General features: G+C 38.2%; 1 protein-coding gene across 5 annotated transcripts in view; it reads left to right on the top strand.

Moving 5' to 3' along the window:
• LOC123873157 (serine/threonine-protein kinase minibrain-like) overlaps positions 1-23,237 on the top strand; it is a 262,872-nt gene that overhangs the window by 7,296 nt on the left and 232,339 nt on the right. For 2 of the 5 annotated variants that reach the window (XM_045917875.1, XM_045917872.1), the window contains exon 1: positions 20,774-21,268. The exons of the other annotated variants lie outside the window; for them this stretch is intronic. In XM_045917875.1, the coding sequence (XP_045773831.1) occupies positions 21,235-21,268 (34 nt within the window). In that variant the 5' untranslated portion in view covers positions 20,774-21,234. Of the gene's footprint in view, positions 1-20,773; positions 21,269-23,237 lie in introns of those variants that run through there. 5 annotated transcript variants of the gene reach the window in all.

The raw sequence follows: 23,237 nt of genomic DNA, 5'->3' as shown, positions 1-23,237 counted from the left end.
TTTGAACCGAATACGTCCACTCGCCACGGACACGCGCGTAGTACTGGACGCAGCAATGGCGCCGAAGTATCTCGATATGCGCGGCACACGCGCGTAAAACGCGCGAGTCGAGAGTCCCGCTCATTGCAAGCGTTTTACGCGCGTGTGAGGTAACGCGCGAGGGCATCTGGACGGGATGTATGTAGCTCTAGTATCTCGAGAACGCGCGAGTGCTTACGCGCGAGTTGACACGCGCGCAAATCGCGCTTTCTGGACAGGCTCTAACTCTGAGAGACCGACGCACGTTTGTACGACTGTGAGCTTTCTTATATGACTACAATATACTCTTATATGTTCGCGACTTCGTTCGCGTGGATATAGGCATAAAAAGTACCCTATTTGTTTCCATTCCAAATTTCAGCCTAATCTGTCCAGTAGCTTTTGCGTGAAAGAGCACACACATACACACATACATACATACACACAAACTTTTGCCTTTATAATATTAGCGTGATATAAAGTAATTGGTTGACAGAGGATGCACAAAATGACTAAGACATCGTTGGCGCAAGAACGTCCCTACAAGAGACCTATAATACCTAATACGAGTATGTGCAGCCGTAGACTTTTGTTGGTTGATGACCACGACGACGAATTGTAGGTACAGCCCGATCAGTCCGCGGTTTAAAAGTCAGTAGTTTGTGGTGACCCTAACAATACCCGTAAATTGAGTAAATCACTTCATTTCTTGATGTTTATTTACGATCCGGGACTGTATTCTGTAGGGAGCGGGATTGGGAACGCTATATTGTATTCTGAAATTTATAACCGTCATTGAATCTCGTGTAGCACGAGATACGGATGAAAGACTTCAAGAATGAAGATTCACGTGGATTCCGTTTAGGGACTATACAGAAATAAATAGCTTGAGATATATGGATTCTGATTTATGTTATACTAGATGATGCCCACGACTTCGTCCGCATGGATTTAAGTCTTTTAATAATCCCGTGGGAACTCTTTGATTTTTCAGGATAAAAGTTACCTGGGTCAATTTCCGGGACGCAAGCTACCTCTGTACCTTTCATATAAATCGGATGGGCTTTCAACAATCTCGTGGGAACCCTTTGATTTTCGGGATAAAAAGTAGCCTAGGTCCGTCCCCAGGATGCAAGCTAACTCTGTACCAAATTTCATCAAAATCGGTTAAACTGTTAGGCCGTGAAAAGACAGCTGACAGACAGACAGACACTTTCGCATTTATAATATTAGTATAGCGTATGGATTACGGGCGTATGGCGTACGGATTATGGGTATTTTGGGTCAACGGAACTGTTAGGGTGCAGTGCATACAGGCGAGCGGCGTAGAGACAGAACATTACACGTATCAGTTTACATAATAAACTATGTCCCAATAATGTGATAAGTTCATCTAAGATTCCATGTGGTGGTATAAACTAGTTCAGATTCTCTCGCCGCCCACGCTTTTGGCACTGCATCGGATATCGTTATGCCGGATCTACCTAAATAAAACAAAGATATTGCTCCCGATACCCAGTTACTAGGAAACCCGTGACGAGTCACACGGATTTTGCGTTTAGATTAACTTACATACTAACCGACATCGACAATGAGCTAGTGACTGACTACTGACTGAACTATTTGCCTATTTTTCATGAAATATTTAGATTTTTTCGCATGAACCTTAGAAATGGCGTTCTTTTCCCGGTATAAAAATTGCCTTTGCACAGCCCTCTGTCTCGACTCCTAACGACTGTAATGAATCTAAATACATATATAAAAAGAAAAGGTGACTGACTGACAGATATACTGACGCACAGCTCAAATCACTGAACGGATCGGGCTGTTTGGCATTCAGAGAGCTATTATGACATAGACATCCGCTAAGATAGGATTTTTGAAAATTCAAACCTAAGTTATAAGCTAGTGACCAATAAACTTCTAAGGAGGCTGAGCTTTGGTACTAGAAGTTCTCGCGCGATAGTTAGCAAGGTTTTAGCCTCTTCACATTCATGTTAACGTTGTCATGCGGAGGCGTGTATGTAGGACGCGGTGTGTAATTTCCTCTAACGAGAGGGTAAGTGGGAGGATACAAAATAAAATTGCTCAGGCCATAAATAAACAGCTTCTTATTATTATGAAGGGTGAAACGAAAACGGCACGGCAGGGCATTTGTGATATAAGGAACTGTGTGCTTAGTATGAGATATTACATCTCACCAACGACGATATAATTCGAGCATTGATCAATAACGTGATAGTAAAATGGACCTAAAGAACTGTCACTTAAAGTCAAAAATTCAGTAGGTTACCACAGATTTTAATTTCGCAATTTATGTAGAAACCGCCGGACCGACGACCTTAAGAAGGTAGCGGCAAGTGGGTGGAGGAGAAAGGCGGAGGACCGTGTGTGGTGGCGCGCTCTTGGGAAGGCCTATGTCCAGCAGTGGACGCAAACGGGCTGACTGATTGATGAATGTAATGACGAACTTGAACTTTAAAATTAGATAAAGTTAGATAAGGAAGGTCCATTGAAGTGTTTCGAGTTTCGACGCTTGATTTCTGTTTTCTGTCAACGTTGGTGAGATTAGAAATGTTATACTAACCCTACTGTATGTAGCAAGTCATTAGAATGCGCGATGAAGACGTCAAGAGAGCAGTGTGAGCTGTGACGTCCCACCGTACAATTTTTATCACTACACGCATTCAGCATTCTAATACGAACTCTAAGGTGTGGAAACCCTTCCGGCGTTCGTGTTTCCTGCCAAGTATAATTTAAATACCTTAAGGCCTGAGTGAATAGGCATCTTCTAGGCAAGCGCGTTTCAACCTATACCCCCCATCATTGCTTTTTATCAGCATTGTCGTCAAGCGCAAGCCCATATCAATAAATATCCGGGTTGCCTAGAAGAAGAGATCACTGTATAGTGGTAGTCGCCTTTTGTTTCTAAGCGTATCCTATATTTTTATTGTATCTGAATAATAATAAAAAACACCACAGCGCTCACCACTGCGTCTCAGGGAGGTCTTCACGTCTCGGAGTTATGTCGTGCTATTCCATTGGCTACGCTCTATAATTTTAGTTAGTTCTACGCCTCTTCTTACCTCGTGTCCGTGTGGTCAGTCTGCAGGCGAAAATTTCATATTTGGTAAAGATCTTAATATAGTTAACTTAATATTTTACACGTACGTACGAGTAACTATGGAACATCAGATTCCGGACTGAGCCCGATTTAATTTGGAATTTGGTTAGGATATGCCAATGTAATCACATCAGGTTGGGATGAATTTATGAAAATTCCAATTTGTAATAGGCTTGGTTCAATTTTACTTACCTACCTAAATGAAAAAAACTGGTCAGGTACGAGTCGGACTCGCACACGAAGGGTTCTGTACCTTCGTACTAGATATACCTAACACCTTTATGCAACTCTCTCTGCAAGTTAATAATGGTCTCTGCGCCATCTGTATGTGATTTAGTGAATTAAATTTTTCATGAAAACGTTTTAATTTTTTTGTCCACAAATTCACGGGTTTCGGATTTTTTCCTTTACTTGTGCTATAAGACCTACCGACCTGCCAAATTTTATGATTCTAGGTCAACGATAAGTGTACTCTATTAGTTTTTCATGACAGACAACAAAGACAACAAAGGGTTCCGTTTTTCCTTTTGAGGCACGGAACCTTAAAAATACCAAATTATTATAAAAATTCAATTACAAGTAAACCGTCCGATCACAAAAGTTTCCAAAGAAACATTTTATTAAAGATCGTAAAGAAGGCTAAATGTAATGTAGTTTAATGTACATTGCATTCCGCAAAACTCCGAAACGGCATCCCAAGTTGATGGCGACTCAGAAATTTTCTTCCGTATCGCACAATAAATTGGAAGCGTAAAACGCGTGCCCTAAATGGGATGGGAGTGCCAAATATTGAGGCTTGGGCAGACACAACGCGATACGATGCGAAATTTTGCTGAAATTGCCGCTAACCTTACGAGCACTTACGTTGCTCTGTAGTCTAATCTAATTGCTCAGCACTAACAACTAGATGTATTCATGTCTTAATGAATTTGGTAAATTATGTAACCTCTGACTCAGTATGCGATTTGGCATCGCTGTAAGCATACCCAAAATATTTATCAATAAATTAATGACACCGTAGTCCAACGTGCCTACATGACGTAATCCTTGTACTACAACTTTATGTAGCGACGATGTATTAACTGCATAAAATAACTAGCAACCGTCCGCGGCTTTGCTGCCTTGGAAATTTCGGAAAACCGGCCCTTATTCCTTGTTTAAAATTTTATGATTCAGCAAAATTTCAGCTTTCTAGGTCCAAGCGTTTGGGCTGGGCGTTGATGAGTCAGTCAGTCAGTGAGTGAGTCAGGATTTTTCTTTTTATGTACCGTATGAAATTGGTCACACTGCAAACAAAAATCGCGTAGGAGGAAAAGCGCGTGTCATCTCTGCAGTGTGATGTCCTTAGTGCCGTTCCTCGATTTTCATTTTTTGTGTTGTCTTGTCTTGTTGACATCGTCAGGCCGAATTCTTTTCTTTGTTCATTATTATTTGTTTCAACTCTTTTCAAAATGGGCCCTTTTTAAGACTCGATTGCGTCTAGGCAATTTGCTTCACGACGAACGGCAGTGGATTGGTCTCTCCGGTGGTATTTAGAATTAAATCCGGTGGGTGGTGAATTAGAAACTAGATATTGTAATAAACCTTTCGGGAAACGAATAAGTTGGTGACTGCTAATGGGATAGGTTAATATTATTCCGTGTAACGCCTTGCCGTGCTGCTGTCGCTGGTGAAGGCGCTGTGTGAACGTCCAGGCCTTTACAGCGGCTCCCCGGCCACTCGTACCCGCGATCAACTTTCATTGAGCGTCTGAAAGTTGTTGCTATGCGGATGCCGCCGGCCCCGCGGTGCGCCGCTATTAAACCAAAACGCTCGTGCAACGGGCGTCATGTAGATGATATCGTGTTTCGAAAGTAACCTGCTATAGTTTACTTGCTTTAAACGTTTTCTCATTTCCATTGGCCCGCTTGTCGCCTCGTTAAGGCTGAGTAAATCAAAATACATAAATGCCAATCCTATAGTTACACTTACAAGTAAATGAAGTTGCGGTGTTTGTCATTGTGTGTGATTGTGAAATAACTGCCTTCTTTTAAGCCCTGGGTAACGTTTTATCGCTAGTAAACGTTGAAGGCAAACATCGTGAAGAAACCTGCATGTATGGCAGTTGTCCGTAATGTTCTCAAAGGTATACGACATCTGCCAATGCGCACTGGGCCAGCGTGATAGAATATGTCTTAAACCCTTCTCATTTTGAGTGGAGACTCCGTAGTAGACCGGCGACGGGTTGATCATGATGATGAAGATGAGAGTTTTATTCTAATATTTTACACGTAATCGAGCCGACAAAACATCAATTTGTATGGCTTTTGTCTCTATGGACTTATCTTCGCAAAGACTGGATCTATTTTAATGCAACTTTCGCGAGCTGATAAAAGATTAAACAAGGAGAAATCTAGGCTACTTTTCACACCAGAGACAACATAGGGATTTTTTTATACCAAACAAACTCCGGACGAATTCGATACCAAAAACTAAAACCAGTTAAGTAACAACAGCAAGTATTCAGTCTTAGATTATGCTGTTGTAACTTGTAATATCATTCGACAGTAAGTAATTGATCTCGTAGATAAGGCTTAAACTACCGTTAAACTTACCGTGTAACTACTCGCGTTGTATTTTTATGTAAATTACAATTAATAGCTATAAACAGCTCACATTTTCTCTTGAAATTAACTATAACGGATTTTAATCGCGGCGTTTTATTATTTAAACTGACTTTGAATCAAAATTCTCAGACCCAGTTGTCGCTCGCGAACGCACATCATAAAAAAATAATGATAATAATTTTTTTAACGCAATTCATTATGACGTACGGTAACAGTTCAGTTAATAAGTATAACTTAACAGCTACTTACTTAGTTATTTACAGTATTTTTTTATCCATTTCTGCTTCTCTGGTACTAATTAAAATGGAATTAAAAGTAATGTAACAATCTTTTTCATAAAATATTTTTTTAGGCGAGTGGTGTCTTGATTTTTGGTTTTGACGATTTACGTTACTAATTACTTTAAGCGTCTTGCCTTAATGATTTTGCTTCATTTATAAGTAATACCGATACTTACCGAATATGTATGTATCAATAAAATTTGCTATCCTGCAAGTTTTCGGTTCTCTGACATCTTTTTCTCGTACCAACTGTATGTCGTATGGTAAAAAGATCAATTTCTGTAAGACTTTACATAAGTAACAAGTAAGTAGGTTTACCATTATTTTGCTCCATTAAAAAAACATGTTAAGTATAACTGAGAATGTACGAATTTTATAATTGTCGCACATAAAATTTGTCGAAAATATTTTATTTTATTTTATTTTATTTAATAGGAAGCCAACGGTATACAAAGAAAAGTAATTATGACGACTTATATAAACTTAGGACTATCAATGTATACTCACTTACAGGCTAACTCAACATGCTTAATCTAAAACTTCTAAATAGTAAAACTTAACCTAAGACATTCCTTGCATAAAATCTATAATAATTAAATTAAATTAATTAGTAGGGTAGTTTGGTTCTACGTCAAACATAATTGTTCCAGGCAAAGAGGCAGAAAATCTCGCCTTTTGTTGCGTTTTTATGTGGGTCAAAATGAATGGCATTTTACAAGGATGTTCGGGATGAGAAAACGACCAAAATGTTTAGATAAGATCGGGATCTCCCGTGCGTTTATATCACACACAATTCTCGTACGTGCGAATGCATCCAAAGTGCGGGCCTGCCTGATCGCACGTGGGGATAGTCGGATGTTAACGGTATCTTAACTGGTCATATCTCAGAGGCGATGTAGTCAAGCCGTCTCTCGCTGGTGAATGGTCATTGGTCACCTTTCTCCGACACACTGTCTAGACGATTCGGCTGCAGCCCGTGAATGAATTTCATTTCACATCGGAATGCGGAACGGATTTATTAGACCCTACCACCAATTGGCCGAGTGAAACTTTTGTATGAGGAAAACTTTGGTTTTGTTGGTTAGCATCAATGAATCAGACACTTACGCACTCATTGATTGGCATTAGCTATTCGTTAGAGAACCTTAAGCATTTTTAATTAATAAAAATGTACCTTTTATTAAAAATCACTATGATGTGATTGTTGAATTGTTTTTATAACCAAGATGTTAGGTTAAGTTTACGGTTTTAGGCCAAAAGATAGGAAACTTTCTTTTCTAAAACCCAGGTCTGCAATTTGAGTGACATCAATTGTTTGCGATTATAGTTTTACCTATAGAAAAAATTGGAGCGTAATTTGGTATTACGTTAAAAGTAAGAGTACATGACGATCATAAGTGGAATCTATTCAGATTGAAATGTGCTTCAAACATTATGTAATCATTAACTAAGTACATAGATGTCCTTTCACAAGTATTAATTACTATTTTCTTTACTAATAACTAGTTCAATTGTATAGTTTGCTTGACAAATCAATTGTTTGAAATTAAGCACACGTCGGGAGTCAGTGCGTGTTTAATATTGTAGAATTTTAAATATTTCGTCACACATATATAAATCGTTGCCCACAGCCGATTTACATTATGCTAATCGTATTATTAACAAAGTTCAATAACGATTCGTGGTAGGTGAGCGTAGAGAGCGCGAGGACAAGGCGTGGGCCCCTTCGCTGTGTGGGTATTCAGGTACCTAATGCAAATGGCCAAGATTTCTCCACCACAGCGCCTGTAAACAAGGAAAAATTATAGATGTTAAACGGGACCCCAGAGTATGACACGTATACGAATAACTAAAAAGCGGCCAAGTGCGAGTCAGACTCGCGCACTGAGGGTTCCGTACTCGGGTATTATTTCCAACATTTTGCACGATAAATCAAAAACTATTTTTCATAAAAATAAATATAATTCTTTTTTAGAATGTACACGTGGTATGGTATTATAGTTATCACCCACTTCGTATAGTTATCTTTGAAAATTGAAACACGTTTTTATTTTTTTTCCTGTAACATAACTACAAATTCACGGTTTTCAGATTTATTCCTTTACTTGTGCTATAAGACCTACCTACCTGCCAAATTTCATACCTACTGAAGTCTGGGACAAAGAGACGATTTCATCTAAAGAACCACCTGAATGTTAGTCTGTTATAGAAATTTCAGTTCTCATGTTACAGAATAGTTAGTTATTTTATCGTTAATCTAATCAAACGTTTTTTAGTACCTACTAGATCTGACAAGTCCCAATAATAAAATTATTTTTATCCAAGTGGCTCCATAATGAGTACATTTTATTCGCGAGAACTCCATCTCCATTTTTCCTTTCGTCACTGGCATAGCCTCATACTCAACGATGGCTCGACCCATTATTATTATTTGCAGCCACGATTTCATTGCGCACCGACAAACATTTGCATTTTAATTGGATTTAGTCTCGCTTACATATTATAACGCTTGCTTTGTCGTTACAGACGGACGGACAACCTGCTAAAATTTTATCGCAATCTAAAATAATAAAAAATAAAACCACTTGACAACGGCAGCGGTAGGTAACTCGTGTCCTTCAAAAAGTTCGTCAGTGTGAACACATATACTACGAGTTAATAAGGTACAAAGTAGGTAATATCTTATCTTTGTAACGTAATGCTCTCCTGCTACTATGTCTGCCTAGAAGGCGACTCACATACTCAAGCTATCTCGTACACCTACGTAATATTATGCTGCCTCAGTATAAAGTATGATAGAGGAGGACTTCATTGGCATAGATGACGTGATTTCTCACCGAACTAGAAGGTCCTCGGTTCGATTCCTGATTGAGCATTGCTTGGCCTGGTTGTCTAATTCCCCTTACCCCTAGTTACGTAAATGGTTCTCTACACAACATGCCATTATTATCTTTTAGAGGTGAGCGCGTTCTTAAACTGCGTCATCAATTACCATCAAAGCCTGTCAAAGATAAAAATAACTATGGTAGGTAGCTGGTAGATATATGGGAAACGTAATCACATAATGACGTGGATACCGCGAGAATGTAAAATTCCACCCGATTTCGCAACAACAGTTAATTTAATTATTGCGTTTCATGTTTTTAAAAGCGATGTGATTTTAATTGATTATATTATTATTATACAAGTGTGTAACGACTACGTAATATAGAGCTGTCATTTTGTCGTTGGTGAAAATAAGTATTTTTTTATTCGTTGACGATTTAGCACTTTGCCGCGATCTCACCTGATCAGAGTAAGTATATGATATTACATACAGAGGTTAGACGCAACCGTCTGTATGGAACAATCGTTCGGTAAGTGCAAGGTACATGCGGCGGAGATATGGTAGGCTAGGTGGTAACTTGCCAACATAGATGGTCTACTATGGGACTGGAAGCCGTCTGCAAAATTGTAGTTTGGATGCGGTTATTGTGCAGTTGACACAACTGCATCACAGTCCGAATGTAACCAACGTGCAGTCCTAGCACGGGAACACGATGTGAATTGCACGCGCTCTGGCGCAGACGGTCGGCAGTTGAGCTGCAGTTATCTATACTTTAATAAATAAAATTGGAGTGTCTGTCTGTAATTTTGAAATAACTACCGCATATTAAGGTCATATGGTTATTTGAACGATACTATAACTGAATCACACGATTTTAAAATTTTTGTCTGTCTGTCTGTCTGTCTGTTTGAAAAGGCTAATCTTGGGAACGGCTGAACCGATTTTGACGGGATTTTCACAGACAAGTAGAGAATTGACCAGGGAGTAACATAGGCTACTTTTTTAACCGACTTTCAAAAAGGGAGTTGTGTTTTTCTACCTATGTTCACTGAAATCTCCGAGATTTCTGAACCGATTTGCGTTATTTCTTTTTTAATCGATAGAGGAACTTTGCGACATTGTTTCATAAAAAATTTGGAGTCCAACTCCTCAATCCTGATGCTGCAGGGGATCTGACCAATCCACGCGGGTGAAGCTGCGGGCATCAGCTAGTGCCAACTATATTCAAACTCCAATTTTGCCGTCGGTTCCAGACCCTTGATTAGACTAAAGGAAACTTAGAAAAGATCTATTCCTAATTAACACAGCTCAAACAACTTAGTATTATTTTCTTAGTGCTTTTTATATCAAGACTAAAAATGTAGGGCTATGCTTTGCTACCTATTATTGCTTTCGAGTAATGTTGAAGATCTTAGCTATCCATTGTCTTAATATTACAAATTCGAAAGTGTTTGTGTTCCCACGAGAATTCTAACAAACCTTTAATTTACGCGAACGAAGTCGCGGCCATCACCTAATTTGTACAAGAGGCTTTTGCTCATCGGTTAGACATTAATAGTTACCTTTTACCTGTTACCTTTACTTAGGTATAGAGCTGTCTAATGGTACGGCTCTACTATAGTGATACGGCAAATGATTCGAGTTCGGGCTTCGATAGTTCAGCGTTTGGAAAATCAACGGGTTACGGGCAATGTTTTATGTTTAGCGATTTTTTTAATAAGTTTGGCAAATCAGCCGGCCGGCAGACGTGACAATCGTGACAGCGAATTTGTCCTCCCTATATAGTCTATCCTACATATTTTAATATTATAAACGCGAAAATTTGTATTTATGGATGGATGTATGAATGTTTGTTTCTCTTTCACGCAAAAACTACGGTACGGATTTGGCTGAGGAATGGAGATAGATTATACCCTGGATTAACACATAGGCTACTTTTTATTCCGGAAAATCAATTGAGTTCCCACGGGTTTTTAAAAACCTATATCCACGGGAACGAAGTTCTGACTATAGTAGATTTTAAGAAATTGTAAAATAGTAATAAGTAAGTATATATTTATTTAATAATATTTAACGTTACAGATTAGCCTTAGAATAGTATTTAGCGCTAACTCGCCAACAAACTGCGACGCAGTTTGGCGAGATATATTGTATATGGTTTTTTTTGTACTTTAAATAAATAAATTAAAAAAAAAAGTCGCGGGCGTCAGCCAGTAAAGAAAACAATGAGTTCCCGCGGTATTTTTAAAAGACCTATTGGTTATTCGCGCCAATCGTTCGGATTAGCGCGAATGTGCGGAACAACATGTGCCAAACAATTCGCGATATCACGAATCATTTGCCGAATGCTGATAGTGGAGCGATACCATTACTGTTGCTAGTGAAAATAAATACCTACTCGGATAAGTAGGTATATTATAAGGCGCGTTGCCGCGGAGTGTGACGAGTCAGCCCTAAAGTGCCCCTCGGAGTCAACGACCGGCCGCGAAGGTTTTTGCGCGGCGAACGGTGGTTTATTTTAATATATAATTGAATGAGTATGGTAAGTCGAAACTACGACGGAAGTGATTGTGTACGGACGTTGGTTTTATGTTCCATTATAAATTAACGTAGGTTACATGTTTTAGGGTTCCGTACCTCAAAAGGAAAAACGGAACCCTTATAGGATCACTTTGTTGCCTGTCGTCTGTCTGTCTTATAGGTAGGTAGGTCTTATTGCACAAGGAAAGGAAAAAATCCGAAAAAAAAACCGTGAATTTTTGGTTACATTACAAAAAGAAATTAAAATGTGTTTCAATTTTCAAAATAAGATAAAGTATACCAAGTGGGGTATCATATGAAAGGGCTATCTGTGCATTCTAATATGGATTTTTATTTATTTTTATGCATAATAGTTATGCGTAACAATTTTTGATTTATCGTGCAAAATGTCAGAAAAAGTACTCGAATACGGAACACTCAGTGCGCGAGTCTGACTCGCACTGGGCAGGTTTTTTATTTGAGTAATGAGATTGTATTCTCAACAAACTCATCTAATTAGTGAATGAGTGATTGCCATAGCAATGACCTGTCCTTTGTGGAAGATTTTTTGAATAACTAGTCTAATCGTTGAGTTATCACTATCTACTGAAACCGACTAACGATACAACTAGGTATACGTAATCTAGCCTGAAATTGTTCACGTGGCTTTAAAAGGCTTACTATGTGTGTGTAGCATGAGTTTCCAAAAATCTTATTTCCTCATGACAAAATAACTTCTTTCTACATTTTAATCCGTTTCAGTGAAGATTGAGACATCACCCATCTAAATTATCAAGCCTCAATAACTCATCTGTTTATAAAGCCTCAATAGCTCAACGGAGCGGACTGAAATCCGAAAGGTCGGCGGTTCAAACCCCACCCGTTGCACTATTGTCGTACCCACTACTAGCACAAGCTTAACGCTTAGTTGGAGGGGGAAGGGGAATGTTAGTCATGATTAAAATTACTAATATTCTTTTTTTTTTAAATCTATACTAATATTATAAAGAGGTAAAGTTTGTGAGTCTGTTTGTAGAGGGTTATCTCTGGAACTACTGAAGCGATTTTGAAAATTCGCGGCTGACGTGCGGTGCGTCCCCCCGCCTCACACCTCGATTGCCATGTTGAACTGTCGCGTACTATAAGGATAGATAATAAAGAAGTTTTGCGCCAAGTAAAGCTGCGGACGATCAAAAGTTACAAATTGTAGATATTATGTAAAGACTTATCAAATTCGACTTATTGCCAAAAAAATGTGACGCCGGTCGCCGAACTTTAGATGTTTGTTACCCGTATTGATATTGAATTGTTCGAGGATAAATTGAGCGGCACCCACAGCCTGCTGAGAGGTGTCGTTTAGTGTACATAATAAATAAAATTGAAAATCCAGCGATGAGGAAAAATTTAGATTAGGTACTACATTGTTACAGTTACTTGAGTGATTTGATTCTTTGACTAGTTATTTTTTTCCAAGATTTAATTTGGCAGGTCGTAGCCAATTACGAAATGGGCCAGAGAAAGTTGTAACCGTGAGTTCGCATCAAAAAAAATTAAACAATCTTCCTTTGGAAGAAAACACTTTTGGAAAGAGAAAATCAAAAAGAAATTTTTCTCAGTGAGCACGATACAATCTTGAAGATCGTACTGTCGAATCCCATCCCTTGGAAACTTGTCGTCCCTGCTCCTAGCATAAACTTAAATAAAACGATTAATTCAAAATTCAAATCTCTACAAAAATATGAAAATGATTGTATGGAAGAATACCGAAATTCGCATCCCCGCGGGCCTCGGCGTCGATGACCGCCGGTTTTTGCGTCCTTTGCAATGTAGAGCAACAGTCACCCATCTCGAAGATGTTGGACCATGCTGTCTGGCACTGGCTACCCGGTCTGGCCTCACGTGCATGATTTCAACCTTCACTTGGACGTTTTTTACTCGCCCTGTACTTAATTAACAATTGCTTGATGTGATGAACGCTAAATCATACGCTCCTTTTCTGTACAAACGAAAAATTTGAGAGTCCGTCAGTCAAATCTCATCCAATAGTGAGTTTTCTTGTCTCAGAATTATTTATTTTAAATGAAAATTTTGGAAATGCCTAATAAAATAAGTTATTTAAGTAGTTGATTGTTATTAAAAAACGATGCAAGATGACATATACTTAAATGAAATTTGGTTCATCTTGATAAAGCCGATATGGAGGAGCTTGACAGAAAGTTAAAAAAATATCACTAAAGAGGCTCTATAGTTGGAGTCGTGCAATTTCTTCCACCATTTATTCACTAATTCAATAAACTTGTAGTTACATAGTCATGTACCTATAAAAAGTATTAAACAAAATTCAGTCCAACTTAAAGCATACGACGACGACTCTTAAAACGGACGAGGCACTTAAGAGTCTCAACAGGTCTACAGTAACCGAAAGTCGCGCCAAAACATCAGCCATCTCCTCCACTATAACAACAATATTCATCAATGATCTGCCACAATCGCGTGTTACCGTCGATAACGGCGCGGGCGCGTTGTTTTCGCGCACACCTCACGGGCCCCGGGTTAACGGCCAGACGGGCCGGCCGGACGTTAAACCTGCCCCGGACCGGCTCGCGGCCTCGGTGCCGAGCTCACTCGGTCTGCAGTTAGCGTGGTGTCGGTCACACTCGCATCGAGTTGTGTATTTTTGCCAGTTGCTGAAAGAGGCAGCCAATCATAAATATTGCCGCACTTTTAACATCGTCAGAGTTCGGCTGTTCTACATTCTTTTGGTCCATCAGTCCTATAGTACTTTAAAAGGATACCTATCATGTTGAAAGAAAACCGTCACTTTGAGTGATATGTAGAAATTTCCTTGAAGTGTAGGTAAAAGCCCTAAGTTTGATAAAAAATATATACAGAATACAGATACTTGATGGTTGAAGCTAGAGTTATTAAAAGCTTAAATTACGAGTATCTATTACGCGGCCTTGTTTTTAATTTTTTCATTTACTCAAATACTAGATAATGCCCGCGACTTTCTTCGCCTGGGTTTTTGAAAACTTTCCTAGCGAGATACGTTTGACATCCCGGAGACAGCTCCGGAATGCAACCTATTGCTGAACCAATTTCATTTTTCACTTTTCTTAACCTATCTAGGTTGAGAAAAGTGAAAAAAGTAGACAGACAGACAGACGCATTTAAAATATTATTATTTGTATGGATTTCACCAGATTATGGGGGTAGGTACTGGATTCAAACTAAGCTTTTCTACATTTTTACCGTTCTATACATATAGTTTAGATTAGCGTTTTGTTCGTAGTAACTTGATATAGTAAATAAATAGACTGCATCATTACTTATGATTTGTGAAATCGTAGTGAAGCACAAACCTGTTATAGGCATGAAAAAAAAACTATTATTTGATTATGCTCTTTAATGTTTAGACTTCGGTAGACACATCCGACTGATCGTCATTTATCATCGGTGTGAGTGGACTCAAGGATATAATTAATGGCCTCTTAGAGCCGAACACGAAATAATTTTTAAAGTGCGAACGGAAACTATACCTGACTTAAACATATTGTGTTCTGCTTCTAGGCAATGTGCTTTATGAGATATTTCTAGAAATGCGGGGGTTTTTACATCAGTTTGCACAAATTTAATGCTTCAATAGTCCCATGTAATATGTACTTACTCCATGGAGCATGGTGAGGTGGTCAAGTGTAACATTGCTAAGGTGTGGAAACCTCTCACCGAGTCCATAGTTACTATGGCTTATAATTTTGTTTACTTTCAAGGTAAGAGTAAATAGACATCTTCAAGTCTACTTCGTTTGATTGTGCACTGCATTATTTATAAATTTGCTTCAGGCATGATTGCGATCGAGCTCAAGTCTACATTAAAAACATCATCTGCAGTTACAGGGAAAAAGGTGTCTTTTTGTACGTTAAGTTTTCCGTTAATTTGAACCCAGTTTTACCCTCGTTGCCTTATCGATATTAATATTATATCACTTGCTAGCAGGTCTGACTATAGCCAAGCGCTAGTCTATAAATTAAAAAAAAACATCGCCTATCATGAAACCAAAAAGACTTTATAGACAATAGGCTATATAGAAATTTAGGGTATACCGGCGACTTCGTCCGCGTAGACTACACAAATTTCACAATATGTACGTACATATAAGTCAAATTGTAAAGTTGAAAAGAAACGGTACCAGTTAATTCGACATACAACATAACAACGAATTCTCCCCATCTCCATCATGTATCATTTATTTGTATATGCTTTTTGCATTGGAAATTTCAACTTTGAATAGACATAATAATTTTATCCTTCGGGATATGTGATTTTCATTAGGTATAGGTGCTTGTTTTGTGTTCTGAACTGCTAGACAAGCATTATTTGGATACTTGAACAAGATATAATAGCGTCTATTGATTATAGTTTCTATGTTCCCATCTAGGTATTATTTATCGATATTAGATATCCCTGATGTGTAGTTTCAATTTTATAAGGTTTTGTTCGTTTTAATGGTTCAATTCACTTAGCTTCTCGGATCGTACTTTAGCTACTTGAGACCTTGGAATATTAAAATTACCATAGGTTGGTCTGCAGTGGTGCCGAATAATTTACTATGCATGTTACTTAGGTTAAGAAGTTTCTCCTCTTATCTCTTTGGTAATTTTTCTCCTGAAAAAAAAATCTAAAAAAATGTGTTTATTGTGAATTCTTACATCAAACAAATTACATATTATAATACCTATCCATCAATATACCTCGATTATTACGATCATTTTGAATTATCGATATTTCGACACAGTTGCATTAGTTGTGGTCACGACGGGACTGCGGTACTGGGAGAGGTGAAGTTCGAACTGTTCGACAAAAATATACGAGATTGTCGTACGACGTTGTCCTGGTTTGCCTAATTCTACCACAGGATTCCACATACTAGCTTGCTTCAAGCAATCCTCAAGATTGAAATTCTGGTTTTTGCAGATAGAATATGCCCCACGATCGACGATATCAAAAATCCTCGTAATAATCGTAGTTGGTACATATAGATTAAATTATAATTATGTCGTTAACCCACGAAGTAAGCCTAAAATCATTGTTGAACAAATTACTTATGAAGTACCATGAGTGGTACTTACTCATAATTGAAATAAAAGTAGTCTTCGGAACTTAGGATCTCGATTCGAAACTAGCAAAGCTTGCACCTATTAAACACAACTTGCAAATTATTTACTTAACTATCGACAGATACAACTTCAAGGCCTTTCAAAATTCAGGCTGCCCTTTTGCCTATTTAACTTTGAAAGGTTAAATAGTCTTAAATTAAAATTCTTAATCTTAACTGGCAGCGATCACACAAGCAGACAAGGTCATACATTAGAATTCCTAGTATCCAACAACGAATATATTCATAATAAAACTTAAGGAGGTTAGCCGTCTTTTCTTCAATTCCTAGAAGGTCCAGCAATCTCAGGAGTCTTTGTTCCACAGACCTTTGTTAACGATATCAAAATAAATAACCTAGAAATGCCGAAATTTATTTTATTTTTTAGACTAAACGATTTAAGATATTTTATTTGAGTATATTCCGTGGTTTTAATTTTTATATTTTTCTATTTAGTATCCTACCTACAGTACACATTATTTAATTAAATTTTTTATGCCTGGGCAAAAAGATCACCAGCAAATAATTAAGTAATCCGATCTACCTATCCTAAACCACAGTACTCGTTTGTAAGGGAACTTGTAGCAAAATGTCGAGGTCTACACTGGCAGGAGTCAAATGTTACTTACATTTGGCGCTACGGTTTCTTTGATTTCAAGTCACCCCTAGCATAATATTTGACATGTCGTCGTCGTTCAGGATCAGACCGAGGGTTCCCTCACTCTAGTTCACTCTGGCTAAACTGCATCAAAAGTTCGATTTTGTATCCGAAAAATACAAAAACAAATAGCTTTCTATGAATGTGATGAAACCCAATATTATTCGTAGACTTGTTTGTTATTATTAAATTACTTTGAGTACTAAGTATATATGTACATCTATACTAATAAATAAAATTGGAGTGTCTGTCTGTAATTTCGAAATAACTACCTCATATTAAGCTCATATGGTTATTTGAACGATACCAACACTGAATCACACGTTTTTAAAATTTTTGTCTGTCTGTCTGTCTGTCTGTCTGTCTGTTTGAAAAGGCTAATCTTTGGAACGGCTGAACCATTTTTGACAGGATTTTCACAGACAAGTAGAGGATTGACCAGGGTGTAACATAGGCTACTTTTTTAACCGACTTTCAAAAAGGGAGTTGTGTTTTTCTACCTATGTACACCGAAATCTCCGAGATTTCTGAACCGATTTGCGTCATTTCTTTTTTAATCGATAGAGGAACTTTGCGACATTGTTTCATAAAAAAGTTGGAGTCCAACTCCTCAATCCTGATGCTGCAGGGGATCTGACCAATCCACGCGGGCGAAGCTGCGGGCATCAGCTAGTAGCTTAATATGCAAGTGGTAAATGCGCCATCTAACAAGTTAGTTGTACTTACATTAAGTGCATGAGTGTTCTTTGAATTTTAATATTCTCAGAATCACTTGTTGTTGGTAGGTAACTAATAACTATCATAATATTTTAGATATTTAAACAATACATTATATTATAACGTTACTATTTTCCGAGAAAAAGTGGTAGAGCTATTCTACAAAATACATTACTTTCTGTAGTTTCAGTATGTGATTTATAATATAATTGAAGAAGTTGTAAAATTATGCAATGCCTATTTTAGGACATGGAGTTAACCGATTTACTGGATTGGTATTCGGTACCTATAGAACTTTATTGACTAAGTATGAGTAACTACCTACTTAAATTGTGAAAATCCAGACGCTATGAAACGTGAAAATATTTATAACTAACTAGTTAAAATATTTTCACGTTTCATAGCGTCTGGATTTTTAAACAACGGGATGTTTAAAAAACTACATCTACGTTTTTAAAAATCCCGTGGGAACTCTTTGATTTTCCGGGATAAAAAGTAGCCTATGTGCTAATCCAGAGTAATCTATCTCCATTCTTAACAGCCCAATCTGTCCAGTAGTTTTAGCGTGAAGGAGTAACAAACATTCACACACACACACACACACACATACAAACTTTCGCCTTTATAATATTATCATTTTATTATATTTTATTATTATCTGCTTACATTCATTTTTCACTATACCGTTTAAAGATGTTTAGCATAGTAACTAACTACAGAGTCCCATAAAATCTTAATGCGATGCCAACAACAGACATTGTATGAAACAATAGAACAAATACACGGTTATCTAATCCTACAATTAAGTGAATAACCGGAGTATTTGTATATTATATTGTACACGTGTTTGTATATTATACCTACTTATTAGTTAATATGTTAGTGGCTTTAAAGTTAGTACTATTTAAAGGTGTTATTTTCTTTTGTGACCAATTTTTCTAAGATTAACTATCACTTACTTCAATAATGCATGAAGCTTGCCACACGGGATATATAAAAGTCCTGACTCACTGACTGACTGACTCATCAATGTTCAGCCAGAGTGAACTAGAGTGAGGGACCTCTCGGTTTGATCCTGAATCGACGATAATGTCAAATAATTTTAGGCTATGGGTAACGTGAATCAAAGAAAAATAATCGATTCATATGGTACCTTGCGTCAAATGTTTCTACATTTGACACCTGCCAGTGACGCCTCGACGTTTTGTAATTTGTGAACTGTGGTTCAGTCCAAAGGATTACTCATAGAAAGCTCAAATTTTGCACAGAGGTTCCCTTTATAATACAAGGAATAAGGTCGGATTTTTCGAAATTCCCCCGGGACAAGCAACAAAACAGATACATATATTAAATACGTAGTATCTCGAACATGCTATTGTATTAAAAACAATAACACACCTAACTTCACGGTAATAGATAATACTTTCTCAAAATCGCTCGATGCAGTTCAAAGAATAATAATGCTGTTGACAAAATGCGGGCGGGCCAAGGCGATGCAAATGAGGACTCAGCCCTGTATGTTTATACTGCGACTCTGGCGCCAGCGGTGCCTTGAGAATCTACCAAGATGCATTCTCCCTAAGTGCTTAATAGAAAACGCGCTGAATTATTCACCAGTCGAAGACTAATAAAATCGGCCAAGATGGTTGCGCGGTCGATACGTAAAAAGGATAGAAGTAAGAAGATGCTCTCCTCAGGAATAATGTTCTGGTGGTATTTGTTACCAGTGCTCTAGTAATGTTGAGCACATCATGGGCATTTTGAGGCCACGTAGGACTGAAATTATATTCTGATCACGAGGCAAACCTTCCAAGGCTTGTCAATTACTGTGCATACTAAATAATTATTGTAAAAGTGACGAGAAGTTGGTAGATGAGAAGGGCGGAGAACCGTGTTTGCCGTGTGGTGGCGCCTGGCTTATGCCCAGCTGTGGATGCATATATATAGGTAAGGCTGTTAAACGGATGGATGAAACACTAGAAAAAAAACTGGCCAAATCGAGTCGGACTCGCAGATGAAGGATTCCGTACGATTTACAAGAAATAACACTTGAATATATTTTTGTGATGTAACCACAAATTCACGGTTTTCCTTTACTTGTGCTATAATACCTACCTACCTGCCAAACATGATTCTAAGTCAACGGGAAGTACTCTATAGGTTTTGATTATCTTGATAGACACGACAGACAACCAAGTGATACTATAAGGTTTCCTTTTTTCTCTGGAGATACGGGAGCCTAAAAAGAGACCGGGTTCATCCGGGACAGTACAGCAGGGTGATTTGCTAACTCAGTGTCTAACAATGAATGATAACCACCGAGCTCATTTGACATTGGTTGGTTCTACATTGCTGCTTCATTGAGTGATATTAAAATATTTTTTTGTAGAAAACCTTCAATAGATTAAAAATAAATGTTAAATTAGCTCTGTGGTTATTTATCATTTAGTGTTAGACACTGAGTAAGCGAACCAGCGTATAGGACGGGATGAGGACATAGACTGATTGTATTGGTTTGTTTTTGCCAAGAATGCGTGATTGTATGCAGTTGATAAAGAGGAAATCGTATAGTCTGGCTCTTAGAAGAACCGTACTCTTTTATTCATAGAGCCTACGTAGTGACGCAGTATAAGTATAGATCGGTATGTTTGGTATTTCTGCTTACAAACTTTTATTGGAGTTGAGTTAATTGGTTACTGTTAAAAGAAACTACCGCCTCGTACGTAGTCTCTTGTGAATCCTTCGTCGATAAAATCACGGCGTACGTAATTCATGTCGACATGCTTGTCACCTGAATCACGTGGTCCTCCGCTCGGTTGATACTTAGCTAGCGATATTATAGTTCGCGCGTTAGTATCGTCGGGCTGGCCGCGCGGCTCGCCGGCACATACCCGCGCCTTATCGCCTGCGCCCGTCGCCGCTGATATTGACAAGTTTCGCGTTCACAACAACGCCACGTGTATAAACATTGTTGCACAACAATAACACACGGCCGCCAGTGACGCGCAAGGACGCGCCGACCCAAACAATTCCGAACGATAGTTTAATATATTATGAACTGCGCTCCCACGCTTCTACTGGTGACTGGTGGCTGGCGACACCCGCCACCGATTCCATGTCACTTGTCACACTAAATCATGGGACACCCGCGTACCGTGACTTCCAATAGTGGCGCAGTGATTAAAGTGTTAGCACTGTTAGCTGTTCATTGTTGTTCTAATAAAACGTGCTCTCGGCTCTTTGTTTTCAAACCAAATGATTACGCTCAGTGATAAATTCTTTGTTCTGTGTTTATTTCTTATATTGGGATGCACTTTGGATTTGCGGGATGTCTATACTAAAAGAAGAAAAAAGTGACGATTGTAAGTAACTAATTGTACTTACTAGTTAACTCTTTCTCTTAATAGTAACTTGTGATTCATTTTTCGAGATAAGATAAAAGTTTTAACTTCTAACTGCGCATTTATTCGTTCGCATTTCTAACATTTGATGAACTGCGTTCAATAAAATAGTTTCTCACAGTGTTAAAAAAATTAAACTTAAAAATGGATAAATGACTGTAAGTTAAAATTTGGTGCCTAATGTATCTAAGTAAAAGTTTATAGTTTCCTTTCCATATAATATTTTATTTATTGCGTCTAAAATATGCGGTCGTGAGTAGCAACTAAACTATTTTTATTAAATTCCAACGTACATTGCGTCATCTCCGTATTTAAACCAGGTCTTTGGCCTACAATATATGGCACACGTACCTATTCGTAGGTATCTATTTATCAACATGATTAATCGTCAATTTTGATCGGAATAAATTACGAATTAGTACCAGCGATCCGCATTTGCAATACGTAAACACAAGTTTGCACCTCCCACGCTAATCTACCGGCGACTAGTCGCATTCCGCGCATAGCTACCACAGGTTGTCGGCCGGCAGTACGGGCTGGTTTTGCGCGGCTTGCAAATAGTGACGTAGCGACTCGCTCGTCTCTACTCTCGACTCGCGCCGTGCCATCGACACACTCCTACACTCGTCCTCGCATTCGACGCTAAACGCAAGTCATCGGGGAAACCCAGAACATCTCAGAGCTTCTTTGAGTCAAACTGCGCACATTACACTCGCTGCATTCTCTATATCGATCGATTTGTCCACGATATGATTTAGCCAGATTTAACAAAGAAGCGCTATTTAAGTTGAAAGTAATGCTATCTACACTTGTCCTTGCATTCGGGGCTTACCACAAACCATCAGAGAAAAACATCACCATCTCAGAGCTTCTTTGAGACAAACTGCGCACGTTAAACTCGCTGCAGTATAAATTTTAAATTTACACTAGTTACAAGTTCCCTATCGTAAACTGTGCCAGTGTTGTCTTATCGTCATCATACGAGCTTCTTTTAATGGTCTGCGTAGATTGTAGAGCTTCTTTATCTGTCGATGCATTCATTCCTATTACCAATCCGGTATTTAGCCAGTGTGAAACAGTGTCTTAGAGCTTCTTCAGAGAGTTGTATCAAACAACTGCGCAAATCAACATGCTGCAGTCTCGATGCATTTGCTTAATATATTATTCAATTCCCTTTTGCCTGCTACATTCCAGGTATCTGCTTACTTACGACTCTAGTAGATCGTATACCTACCACCTCTTGCCTAACTAGATTGATGGCACAATGTTATTCAAAATAGAAATTGTACTAAGTTCTTACAATAAGTAAGTATGTAACTTATATATCTTTCAAACAGGATAAAGTTAAACATTCATCAAAATCGGCCCAGTAATTAAGGCGCTACATGGCCTGAAAAAATCGTAACCCTTCCTTTTCGCTTTACCGTAGTCGGGTAAAGCACTTTATTTTAGGACATCTCGTAAGTCTAAGGCTATTTTAACTACCTTAAGAGCTAAGAGTTGATTCACATTCGCGTCGCGCTTTTTTCCCATTACAAATTTGTGCTTTAGGTACCACGTGGAAATAGAGGTCAATATACTACGTAGGTTTTTGGAATTCTGGTTCTATTCTGTGCAAACATGAATGTTCCCTGGGGATGAATTTTCAAAAATTCTTTCTTAGTGCTCACCTACATTATAAAAGGACCTGTGCAAAATTTGGCGCTTTTACGTGGGAGAAACGGGTGTTTGTTAGACAATTTTTTTTTTTAACTTTAGTCACAAATATATATTTTGACATCTAAAGCATAACATTAACAGTGAATTAGCCCGCTTCCATCTAAGACTGCATCATCGCTTACCACCAGGTGAGATGGAAGTCAAGGGCTAACTTGTATTATAAGAATTAAAAAAAGAATTGCAGTAGATTATATGATAAAAACATCCAGAA

Source organism: Maniola jurtina, chromosome 16 (assembly GCF_905333055.1).
Source record: "Maniola jurtina chromosome 16, ilManJurt1.1, whole genome shotgun sequence".
Taxonomy (NCBI): domain Eukaryota; kingdom Metazoa; phylum Arthropoda; class Insecta; order Lepidoptera; family Nymphalidae; genus Maniola; species Maniola jurtina.
Note: the sequence above shows the minus strand (reverse complement) of the source record. Positions and strands in the feature narration are given on the sequence as shown.